The sequence below is a fragment of the Accipiter gentilis genome, chromosome 14, assembly GCF_929443795.1.
Source record: "Accipiter gentilis chromosome 14, bAccGen1.1, whole genome shotgun sequence".
Taxonomy (NCBI): domain Eukaryota; kingdom Metazoa; phylum Chordata; class Aves; order Accipitriformes; family Accipitridae; genus Astur; species Astur gentilis.
This window is the reverse complement of record NC_064893.1, coordinates 3,279,091-3,291,864: the sequence shown is the minus strand read 5'-3', so window position 1 is coordinate 3,291,864 and position 12,774 is coordinate 3,279,091. Positions and strand designations below refer to the sequence as shown.

The window sequence follows — 12,774 nt, the reverse complement described above, 5'->3', positions numbered from 1 at the left end:
GGAGGAAGAGGTGAATAAGGGTATGATCTGATTTTGCTCATGAGGGGTTTTCTGCCCGGAACTGCTGATATTGCAGCATCGGCCGCAGCTGTTACTTGAGCAGAAACTTTTTCATTGATAACATTTTCTGATTTCTCATCTTTCTTTTGCTGATCTTTCGCATCACATTCTGCTTTCCATTCCTTCAGGGTCTCACGTAATAGATGCCATACGATCGCCAACTTACAGAGCTCTTTCTGTCCTTTAGAGATCTCATCAAACACTTTCCAGCCCACTGCTTGCCATGCATCCACACTGAATGCAGTAACTGTTGTGGCTGTAAAGCCTTGCACCTTACACCGTATTAAAATCCGTTTCAGGCTTTGTTCTGGGGTTTTAACCCCTTTTCTTTTTAACAGGGCTTTCCAGGTAGACAAAATCGTCTCCTTTTCTTTTGTTAATTTCTGCCCCATTCTAACAGTTTAGTCCCCGGTGGCTCACCTTATTAGGTGTCTAGGCTCAGGTCCGGACCAGGCAGATTCCACTGCTCTCAGCTTCACCGGGCTCCGTCTCCGCAGCTTTTCTCGCTGCCGGTATACTCTTTCGCAGCTCTTGTTGCCGCTGGTATACTTCTCTCTAGTGCTGGATTTATCGCCGTTAGATGATCTGTTCGCTCAGGCGCATCGGGGTCACCATTTGTCACGGTAGAGACGGACACGACAAGTAATAGATCACGCAAAATGGCTACTTTATTGTTCTAACACACCTTTTTATCCCCTTCTTCAGAGTATGTGTTAGTATATGATTGGCTTAGTTAGTAACTAACAATTCATGATTGGTGAGTTTGTCAGGACGGTTCTTCTTATCACTATCTTGTTTTCGTACTGGTCTTCTTGGATCTTTCCAGACTTCTCAAGGATATATTACAAGCTGCTCAAGGTCGCGCTGTTCTCGAACTGTCAGGAATTCCGTAGACTTGTTGCATCCCCCGACAAGTAATCAGTTAAGACCACCTCTTTTCATTATTTTTTTTATTATTAAAGTGGTGCGTTCCTTTTGGAATCAGATGCCAAACTGGCCAGAAACTCTGAAGAAGATGTGAAAAATTCCTTCAAAGAATTTGTGCACACTGGGATTTTGTTTTGATCTTTCACTAGCCTAACAGCATTATAAGAGACTGCCTGTGATCTTTCGGATAAAAGTTTCCTCGGTTGCTGTGATGTGTTTTCTTTGGTTTTCTGCTTTTGTGTTTTTTTTGTTTTGTTTTTAAAAGATGCTGATATGAGAATTAAGTAAGCACCTACATTTATATAGGTCACAATTTCTTAATAAACATTGTTACTGCTGCAGTTGATATGTTAAATCTGCTCCCTAATACTACAGAAAAATGCAGGTCTGGGACTGGGCAGATGTCAGAAACGCAAGGTCTCAGGAAACATAGCTGGACTTACTAGGTGTACGAGACATTTTCTTCTGGCAGGTACAAGATGTTCTGGCTGGTGCTTTGTACCAAACCAAAAAAATCAATTAGAAGTATCACAAACATAGAACAGCTCCCTATGGAATAATACAGGCGGCAGGTTCAGAGCCCGGAGTTGCAGTGCTTTCCTTTGTATTGCTTTGCTGTGTTTGCCACTGGGTTTCTACTCTCTGGATCAGGGAACTCCGTGCTTGGCCAAACAAAAGAAATAAATGCCAGAAGTGAATTTGGGGTCATGGTACCTGGGAAGGCTGACTTTGCCAACCTTGAGTGACTGGTGCTGAGCAACCGATTCTGTATTTTAAAGGTTTTGGGGTGCTTGAGTGTCAAGGGAGGACAGAGAGGTCTGTTGCAACTGCCCTCTAGTTTTGACCGCAAGTTGTAATTTCAGGAAAAAGACGAAAAACCTGAAGCCAGTGTGGAGCCAGTTTATTGCTGTTGGCTGCTACACCGAGAGAAGAGCGAGTGATGGATAGGAGGAGGATGCCGAGCGCAGCGCAATGGCAAGGCAACTTGCGTTCAGCAGCGCGGGCACCGTGAGCCCAAGACAGCTGCCGGCCACGCCAGCAAGCCCAGCTCGGGCCCAGCTAGGGGTGCGGGTCCCCCAACCGCAGCACCCAGCTACTGTGCTGAAGGCAGGCGACGCTGCAGCCCCGAAACCAGCGGCGGGCGTCAAAGAAGGTCAGAAACTGGGAGCGACTCTGACCTGGTGGAAATTTCTAGAGGAATAAGCGGGTGCCTCTTGCACACACGCGCGCGTTCTCTCTCTCGATGTTTCTCATTACCTAGAGGGACTGCCACATCTCCAGGAGACAAGGCTGCCCGCCTGCGAGGGGGGACAACAGCCGCATCCCGGGGGGCCGGGGGCGGGTCGCGCCTCACCTGAGGCCGCGGCGGCCCCGCCTCTCTCCGCTGTGTCTTTAAGGCCCTCCTCCTCCTCCTCACCCTCCTCCTCGCCCGCCCGCCCTCCCTCCTTCCCTCCATCCCTGCCTTGCCGCTGCCGCTCGCCGCCGCCGGGCTCTGCCTCGCCCGCCTTCCTCCCCCACCCTCCCCCTCACCCCAACCTCCCCCCCGCCCTCCCCATCCCCGCCGCCAGCCATGGCCGACATGAAGACCGGCATCTTCGCCAAAAACGTCCAGAAACGCCTCAACCGCGCCCAGGAGAAGGTGCGCTGCGGTGGGCGGGGGGGGGGGGGACGGGACGGGACGGGGACGGCTACGGAGGGGCGGCCTCGACCCGGCGGGCAGGAGGAGGAAGGAGGAGGCGATGGCGGTGCCCGGGGTCCCTGAGGGGAGACGGGCCCGCTCGCCCCCCGCGCCCGCCGCTGCGGCTTCTCATATCCCCGCCCGCGGGGGTGCTGGGCCGCCGCTGCGGGGGGGGGGGACGGCAGTTTGGAGGGTGCGTTATTATGTAACTGGCCCATTTAACCGCGGCAGCCGCCCCCCGCCCGGCCGTGCCGCTGTCCCCCGCGTCCCGGCGGCGGGTCGCTCCCCCCGCGCCGGCGGGAGGCGGCGGTGCCGGTGTCCACCTGCCGCAGGCCCGAGCGATCCGGCTGTTTCTTGCCCTTCAGGCGGAGCGGGGCTCCTGGCGGGGGTAGGCCGAGCGGCTGCTCACCCCCAGCGCGGCGGGGTGGCCGGGCTGCCGCCCCGGCCCGTGCGGGGAAACGAGGGTTTGCCTCGCCTCACCGCCCGTCGCCAGCCCTCCTAAGAGGATTGCATTTCCTTTAATATCCGCGCCGGCTCATCCCCGGCTGAAGCGATCCTCCTTGCTGCGATCACTCGGCAGCTGAGCGCAGGCGGCCGCAGCGGTGGGACTGACAGACATTCCCTCCCCCCCCGTTGGGACTGACAGACAGTTCCTCCACCCCCCCCTCCCCGTTGGGACTGACAGACATCCCCCCCCCCGCCCTCCCCGTTGGGACTGACAGACATCCACCCCCCCCCCCCCCCCCTTGGGACTGACAGACATCCCCCCCCCCCCCCCCCCTCCCCGTTGGGACTGACAGACATTCCCCCCCCCGTTGGGACTGACAGACATCCCCCCCCCTCCACCCCCCCCACCCCCCCCCGTGGGGCTGACAGGCATTCCAGGGCCAGAGCGGGAGTGCTGGCGGAGGCCCAGCCTTCATTAGCAGCTGCTTCAGTTTTGGGGGGGCTTCTCCAAACATCAAGAAGCTGATCAAAACGTTCTACAGCTGATGGTGATATTGCTCAGAAAACTTGGTGCCGATTTCTTGTGTTACTCTAGCCTGGAAATGAACAACTGGCAAAGTGGGGGAGAATTTGCAGAAGTTTCTGATCAGAGATGAGGGCCTTGTTAGCCATTGTTTATTTTGTTCATCTTCAGTAATAAAAGCCGATAGGTACAAATGTTCCACACAGGTAACTCCTGTTTAGCTGTTGGGTGTATGAGAACAGGACCGTAGATACAGACGTTAAACCAGGCAGAAGAGCATTTGAGTATGACTATATATAGCATCTGTATCAGCTATTAGTATGGTTCGTTATAAAGCTGTTTCAGCATGAATTTGGGAGTCACAGTTGTCAGCAAGCATTGCAAGTCATCTCCTCTGTGGGCTAATAAAACCTTTGTACCCCTCTAGAATGTATCCTCTGTTGCTACATGCTCTATGTCATAGGGCTCTGGAGAATTAAGAGATTATTTTGACCACCATATCTCATACTTCACTGCGTATAAATCCCCACTTCCTTTCTGCCATACATTGAACTCTGTGGAGCTCTAAGGGAATAAAAAGTGCAACAATTAATATGTATAGAAGTCTCATATGTAATCATGTCATTATTTAAGAATATAAGAGCTGAGGCTGTCACAGGCAAGTGATGGATTTTCCCTTTCAAATATTCCTATCTAGCTCACAAGGTCATAAATTACTAGACTTATCAATACTAAAGTCATGATGCATTTCCATTCTTGCAGGTTTGGACTGCAACTGTTTGAGTAAAACATGTAACATACTCTTTAATAGTTTGAAGAGATCTGATGACTTTATGGTGTGAGTTGAGCTTGTTTGGTAGTTGGAGTAGAAGCCTAAAAATACTATTTCTTTCCTTGTGTCTTTGTCAGTGTTGTTACGATTAACCATCTGATAAAGCATTGATGTAAGTCTTAAAAATCATGTGTACCGCTTCCAGGTGTGTCTGTTCAAACATGGGAGGTTTTGTTTACAGAAATGTGTGGGCATACCAGAGAGCACATGTTAATCTCAGTACCTGAGCTCCTGGCAGAGACTGCTCATGCACCAGCCTCAGGGTAGCTGCCTCGGGCATGAGGGGTGCCTTGGGTGCAAACTGGGGATGCTGGTGGGCTCTGATGGCTGGGCCGCTCTACCTTTGCTTCGGTGGTCAGCCATGCTAACAAGGGGAAAATTTGTCTGGTTTGATCTGCATGTATTACAATCGGGCATCTGGCAATTTTGGCCTCATTATGGCATCTGTGGTGGTTTTTTCTTATGCCAATGGGTCTAAAAATTGCTTATTTACAGGGAATGAAAGCTGTTAGTGGCCTGACACAGAGTAGGTCACTACTGTGTAGCTCTCTATCCTTGCTTTCTTCTTCATGGCATGCATGTGTAGTTATTGCACGAGCTGTACACATCTATTCTCTTGTGCCTACACTTTTGGTTAGCTTTGAGTTCCTTTATGGTTATACAATGTAAAATCCTTCCTTATTTTTTCTAAAGCTTTACTTTAAAAAAAAAAAAAAAAAAAAAAAGGCCCCCAAATGGAAATGATACAGAATGATGGGTTTTTTTGTTTGTTTACTTTAGGTACTTGATGACAAAAAATAAATTGTATCTAGGAGTTAAAAGTCTATGATTTATCTGATTTCTGATGGTGTTAGTAGGATGGCATTGTGACAGGTGTGTAAAATCACGCTGGCTTAAAGAGATATTAAATATATTCTGAGTTGTTTTATCTTGTTGCTTATATTGGATTTGGGCACCTTCAGTTTACTTAATGTGTCCTTATAGTCAATTGCATTTATGAAGTGTTTATACATAGTTTTCTATTATTTGTTATTGATGCAACATATGTATTAAAAACATGGAATGGCTGTAAAACATAAACCTTCATCTATGGAAACTATTTTTCTAATGATGCTATCATCTTCAGTTCCTTGCAGTCTAGGAGAAAGTTTAGTTGTATGGTATAGGTAGTGCATGTACCCATATACATGTGTATCTAGTCAGTATGTATATGACAAAAGCTAAATAACTGACATGAAAACGTCTCATGTTAGCCAAATCTATCTGTCCTGCATTAGAGCATTATATCTAGGAGTTACATGGACACATCCTTCGATGCTCTTTTCCTAGCTTAAAGAAAAGCAACCATCCATCTGTGATAGAGCAGACTTGATAACATCAATAATGTTGTTTTTTCTTGTAAGATTCCAGAAATATTCAGATTATTCCACACTGTGGATATGGGTGGGGTAAATGTGTCCAAAGGCTTGATATGGCAAATGACATTAAAAAATAGTGTAAGGCTAAAGAAAGTAAGAAACCACACACTTAATCATGAACCGAAGTGCTAATGAGGGGAAGTCCAAAATGGGCTGGACCAGGCTAGTACACAAAATGAAATGTGATTTTAAACAACTAGAAATAATAATTGGTCACTCTGTTTTTCAAATAATCCAGAAGATGGTACATTTGGTGGTAGTACATGTGCCCTGGCACCCTGATTTTGCATCAATGAGTGTCCCATCTACTAATATTACACTGCTCTTCACTGCATTTCTTCAATGATTTTTCCCGCCAAATTCAGGAAGTGTGGATGTGCTGAGCTTGCAGCATCAAGCTGCCAACAGTCAGCTGAAGAATCTGGATTAAAGTTTTAAAAGCATCAGAGCAATTTAGGAGACTAAATCCTAATCATAAAAGTAAATGAAACACTGATATGTTTAAAAGTTGGTTTATATTGAAACCTGAACAGATGTATTGGTAACCAAGGCTGGCTGAGTCAGTTCTGAGGGCAAGATTACTTGGATGAAAAGGCTGAGTTGGTATCTCTAGATTCCTCTGGAAATTTGAATTTAAGCTGCTAACCCAATTTAGACATGTTATCTCCTTGTCCTCTCTTTTGTAACCCAACACCTCTAACTGAATATAGTAGAATAGTTCAGCTGGAAGGGCCCTACAATGATCATCTAGTCCAACTGCCTGACCAGTTCACGGCTGACCAAAGTTCAAGTACGGTATTATGGGCATTGTCCAAATGCCTCTTCAAAACCAACAGGCATGGAGAATCAACCACCTCTCTGAGAAGCCTGTTCCTGGGTTTGACCATGTCTCGGTAAAGAAACGTTTCCTCATGTCAAGTCTGAACGTTCCCTGATGGATGCATCTTTGAGCCATTCCCACCTGTCCTTGCACTGGGTACCAGGGAGAAGAGATCAATACCTCCCTCTCCATGTCCCCTCCTCAGGAAGCTGTTGAGAGCAGTGAGGTCACCCTCAGCCTCCTTCTCTCCAAAGTGGACAAACCTTGAGTCCTCAGCTGCTCCTCAGAGGACGTGCCTTCCAGCCCCTTCACCAGCTTTGGTGCCCTCCTTGGGACACGTTCCAGTGTCTTCCCATCCTTTGTTATATGGTGGGGCCCAGAACTGCGCACAATGTGAGGCTGTATCAGTGCTAAATACAGCTGGGTAATCACCCCTTTTGACCGGCTGGTTCCGCTGTGTTTGATGCACCCCAGGAGGTGGTTTGCCCTCTTGGCTGCCAGGGCACACACTGCTGACTCCTGTGGAGACTCCTGTCAACCAGCACCCCCAGACCCCTTTCTGCAGGGCTGCTCTCCAGCCACTCCTCTCCCAATTTAGACTTATGTCCGGCAGCACTACTCCATCCCTGTTGCAGATTCCAGCATTTATTCTTGTCCAATTTCATGCTACTGATGATTGCCCACTGCTCCAATCTATCCCGATCCCTCTGCAAGGCCTCTTGTCCCTCGACAGAGTCAACAGCACCTCCCAGTTTAGTATCATCAGCAAGCTTGCTAAGGGTGCATTCAACTCCTGCATCCAGATCACTGATAAAAAGATTGAACAGAACTCGCCCTAGAATTGAACCCTCTGAAGAACACCACTGCGGACCGGTCATCAGCCAGATGTAGCCCCATTCACTGTAACCCTTTGAGCCCTGCTGCTCAGCCAGTTCTTCACCCAGAGCACTGTGTACCTACTGATCCCACTGTCGGACAACCTGTCCAGAAGGATGCTGTGAGGGACAGTATCAAAAGCCTCACTAAAAGCCAGAAAAAATACATCCACTGCCTTGCCTTCATCCACAAGGCGGGTGGCCTTATCATAGAAGGGTATTAAATTAGTTAAACAGGACTTTCTCTTTGTGAACCCATGTTGGCTGTGCCTGATGATTGCATTGTTCTTTAAATGCCTTTCAGTAGTACCTATGATCTTCTCCATAATTTTGCCAGGTCCTGAGGGTAGACTAACAGGCCTGTAGTTCCCTGGATCTTCCCTCACACCCTTTTTGTAACTAGGAATAATGCTGGCTAGCTTCCAGTCCAGTGGGGACCTACGCAGACTCCCAAGACCTTTGGTAGATGATTAAAAGGGGTCCTACTGTAACATCTGCTAGCTCCTTCAGTACTCTGGGATGAATCCCATCAGGCCACACAGGTGGATACAACTGGTCCCTTACAATTTCAGTGTCCACAAATGGAAAGGTACTGTTCCTGCAGTCGTGGTCCTCCAACTCAGAGGACCGGGTAGCACAAGGTAGCCTCAGGGACATTAGCTTTGGTGCAGAGAGGGGACAGCTAATAGGGGTGGTCTCCGGGCTGCAGGATTGGTTTCTGCCATGGCCTGAGAGAAGAGTTAACAGCACCAGGTTTGTCCTTGGGAGCCGGGTGGCAGAGGAGGCGTCGGGGACACCCAGCAGCTGGGCCAGTGCATGGCCACCAAGGGCAGGGACAGCCCCCTGGGCCTCCTGGGCACAGGGACAGCCCCCGGGGCCAGCACCCCAAAGGCCTTCCTCGGAAGGATGCTGGGCGGAGGGGCTGCGCGGGGGGGGCCCCGTCACCCCGGTGTCACAGTGCCAGCAGCCAGCAGTGCAGCAGTCACAATGCCCCGGGGCAGTATAAAAGGGGCAGCCTCCCGCGCCCCGCTGCCAGAGATGGCCCGGGGACAGACCGAAGACATGCGAGAGGACGTCCTTGAGGAGCCGGTGGAATTCCTTGGCGGGGGCTGAGGGAGGAAGACTGGAGACTGGAACAGGCTGCTGGAGGGTCTCTACCGCAACACCGTTTCTCAGCAGGGCCACGTTCAAAGCCCATCTGATGGATGGAAATCCTGCTTCAGCCTTCGGGGAACAGACGCAAGCCCCTCAGGAGATGAGAAGAACCACCAAGCCCCGGTGCTGCCCGAGGTTGCCGGTTGCCTTTTCAGCTGGATAAGCAGTGGCAAGACCATGGGAATGCCTTCTTGAGGAGCACTGCAGAGCTCACCATCCTCATCCCCTGCGGAGCCAGGGGCAGCAGCCGTAAGAAATGGGATGCAGAGATGTTGCCAGGGGTCGCAGTCCTTTGGAGCACCCGCTGGTGGCCCAAAGGCGCAGAAAGGATTCTTGCCCCCAAGGCTGATCAGGCTGGGGGCGTTTGGCCACTTTCAGAAGCCCCCGAGACGGCTCCAGGTTGAGGGAGAACAGGGCTTGGGCATCTTCCGGCAGGCGTGACCAGCCTGTGGGACGAGGAGGCGGGTCTTGCTCATGTGCTCAGGGAATAGCCGATCGCCAGCTCTGGGGTCAGGAAGGAATTTTCCCCCGGGGCAGATTGGCACTGGTCCCCGGGGGTTTTTTGCCTTCCTCTGCAGCACTGAGCATGACCACTTGTCAGGGCTCCTCCGGTCCGTTGTGGCTAGGTTACTGCCTGCTGCTCGTGCACCGCGAAGATGGCCTCTCGTGCCCTGCAGCTGGGGGGAGGAAGGCTTTTTTTCCCCCACGGTGGCCTAGCAAGTGCCCCCGGGGGTTTTTTGCCTTCCTCTGCAGCACTGAGCACGGCTGCTTTGGGCCATTGTGGCTAGGTGCCCGCTGCTCATGCTCCACGAAGGTGGCCCTCGTGCCCCGCATCCGGGGGGAGAAAGCTTTCTGACTCCCGGGTGGGCTCCAAGGGATGCTCCCGGGGGTTGCTTCTTGTCCTCTGTAGCACTGAGCACAGCCCCTTGTCCGGGCTCCTCTGGGCCCTTTCGGCTAGCTCCTTGCCTGCTGCTCCTGCACCTCCAAGGCACCGCTCGTGCCCTGCCTCTCTCGGGCTCTCTTGTCCAGTGCCAGTCTGTAAACGGGAGCGAGCTCTGCTCTTCCCTTGGCTCCATTTCCCCAGGGCTTCTTGCTTCTGCAGAACAGCCTGTGCTCGGAAGGGCTCCAGGCTTGCTGCCCCATCAGGAGCTGCCGCTGTTCAGCTCTCCCGGCGTGCAATACAAGCGCAGGGCAGGTGTGAGAGCGCTTTTCAAGCATCACTGCCCAAGAAGCACAGCAGCGGAGCAAGTTCTGGAAGGCAAAAAAATATGCTTGTCATCGCTACGTGTCACACTTTGGAAAACACCCCACGGTACGACACACCTCTCCTGCTGCTGCTTCTTCTGCTTCTTCTGCTTCTTCTTCTGTGTGTGGTCAGTCCTGATCCTCATTCTTCACGTTCTTGCTCTTCAGGACACAGGGACTGCTTGGCCTGTACTCTTGCTGCTACTTTCTGTAGCTCTGTGACTTGCCTTTGCCACTTTGCAAAGGATGTTTTTTTCAAGCTCACCTGAAGAGCGCGTCAGCCTGCTCCTGGCTGCACGTGCGTGTTGTGTTAATGCTTGTGAGCATCGGCTCTGAAACAGAGTCAGAAAAATAAAAATAACATCCTGTTTCCACATGTAATCTTTGTGTTATGTGTCCTCAAAAGGGTTTTTTGGAGCTGAAACCCCCTGGCATTTCAGGGAAATAACAGTCTCGTCGTCATTCGACTCATGGTGAGTGCAGGCAATAAACAGAACAGAACAGAACAGAACCGTTATGCTGTGCTGTGCCCAGAGTTCCGCGTGAGAAGCTCTGACCTAGGTCTGAGGGCTTCATCCAGGAGAGCAGCTCTCTGCAGCGCAGGTGCCAGGCCCATCCAGGAGCCAGGGGCAGGGACGGGCACACCTACAACATGGCTCAGGCAGGGACTGAAGGCCCCAGGCTGAGCTGAGACATGTCCCCTGGGCCCTTGGCAGGAGACGGGCAGGGTGGGGGTCCCAGGGGAGGCCGGGCCCAGCCATTGAGGCCTATGAGCACCCCCAGGACCCTGACGGAAGCAGACTTGCACGGCTCATACGCCCTCCTTTAGACAGGGATGGTTGGCCACCTTGGAGACAGAGTGTTGGGCCAGGTGGACCTTTGCTCTGGTGGAGTACTGTTGTTCTCAGGCTCGTGTGTTTTAGCATGTTTTTGCACAGGAAACGCGTCAGACGCTTCTAAAAATGAGTCCAAGGAGCAAAAATAAAACCCAGGGGTAATGAACAGGTATTGCTCACCTCCAAAAGGTTTGCAACCCTTTCGTTGAGGAGCATGTCCTGCTTCAGACTGAGGCCTTGATCTCTGAGCCTCACGAGTGTCAGAGATGCTGGGGGTTGCCATCCTGTGGCAACCCAGCTAAACTGGATGAACACAGAAGACTTTCAAAAACCACACTTCACACTTGCTTTCTGCAGAGTTGTGCGGATGGTCCACTTATCTCGAGACGATCCACAGCTCTCACCCCCACCAGAAGGCACATGCCTCCTTCCCACAACGTGACAGAGCCAATGCCTAGGCTGGGACATGGTTATGGGTGTTCAATGGCTTCTGCTGGTGCAGGGCTGGGTAGACATGTAATCCGATATTTCCTCAGCATGTACTGGTAGGGAAAGGAAGAGGTGGGAAGAGCAATCTCAGCATGTATTTGTAGGTAAAGGAAGAGGTGGAAGAAGAGTAGAGTAGAATAGAATAGTTCAGCTGGAAGGGCCCTGCAACAATCATGTAGTCCATCTGCCTGACCACTTCAAGGGTGATCAAAATTTCAAGCATGGTAGTAAGGGCATTGTATGAATGCCTCTTAAACACGGACAGGCATGGGGCATCAACAGCCTCTCCAGGAAGCCTGTTTCAGGGTGTGACCACCCTGTCATAATAAACACAGTGGGTGCTGTCACAACACTTCCGAAACTCAGGTTTATTAAGGCTTATTTCTGGGCTTGAGTATCTCTTGAAACTCCAACTAAAGTGGGTTTTGACATTGAGCTTCTAGTAAGTATTATATTTGATTTCATCCAAAAGTTAAAGCAGTAAATATTCCAGTGTATGAGAACTTTGGTGCATTCTTAGTGTTTGAAGTGTTATAAATGTGGAGATTCCATAAAGGAAAAAGATACCCACCCTGCCCTGGAAAGGATTTTGATGATTCTGTACATGTGTTTTGTAACTGATGATGTCAGCTCCGAGGCAGGAGATGCGTACCTGCATGCAAGAATATATCTTTGAAAGGCATGTTATATATGTTGTACCTGTACTGAGCTGCCTACAATGTGATGATATGGTTCTAGCAACTTTGGGTTGATAAAAGTAAATTACTGTCTAATGATTTAAAACATTGGCCCCCACAGATGCTATAAAATCTAGTACACTGAAGTCATTATAGTATTATGACAGACCTCAACATTTAGGGCACTGCTGGCACATGCAGTGAAGTGGCAACTTCACCTCTGAAGAGCTAATTGTTAATCTCCGACTTTACAAACAAAACCAATTAGAAGTCAGTAATTTCTCATGTGAATGGTATGGTCTGAACTACGCAGCTCAAATTCTCCTAGCTTCAGGTTCCAGTATAATAAAAACTTGGATTTCCCTGTTTTAAATGTCTTTTTTCATAGAAATTGTAGAAAAGGAGGAGTGGTCAAGTGGTCATCTGGCCCATTCTTCTAAACCAAAGCAGAATCAGCTGTACTCAAAATTATTCCTTAAGAGCGATTTTCTTGCCAGCTTTTTTAACTATGTAATGGTGGAGATTTTGCAGCTTCCCTAAAATAATCTATGCCGTTGTTTAGGCACCTCCAGTCAGAAAGTTCTCTTCTCACTGAATATAAATGTCCTTTTTTGCAGTTCAAGCCCTTTGTTCCCTGTTCTAGGTTTCCTTGATGTACAGGAGCATATTCTTTCTTCTTGCCTCATAAATTACATGTGGTTTTCCTCTCTTGTCAGCATTCCTATGATCTAACTAGACTTATCTTATGACCCTCCCAACCAGGCCAAATAATAGCTATTCTTAAAATAACGA

At 50.0% G+C, this 12,774-nt stretch overlaps 1 protein-coding gene across 6 annotated transcripts in view; it reads left to right on the top strand.

Annotated features, from left to right (window-relative positions):
* Window positions 1-2,416: 2,416 nt before the first annotated feature.
* AMPH (amphiphysin) overlaps window positions 2,417-12,774 on the top strand; it is a 121,266-nt gene continuing 110,908 nt past the window's right edge. For 2 of the 6 annotated variants that reach the window (XM_049816839.1, XM_049816841.1), the window contains exon 1: window positions 2,417-2,626. In XM_049816839.1, the coding sequence (XP_049672796.1) occupies window positions 2,558-2,626 (69 nt within the window). In that variant the 5' untranslated portion in view covers window positions 2,417-2,557. The remainder of the gene's footprint in view (window positions 2,627-12,774) is intronic. The other 4 variants (XM_049816838.1, XM_049816843.1, XM_049816842.1 and 1 more) reach the window with 4 other exon arrangements.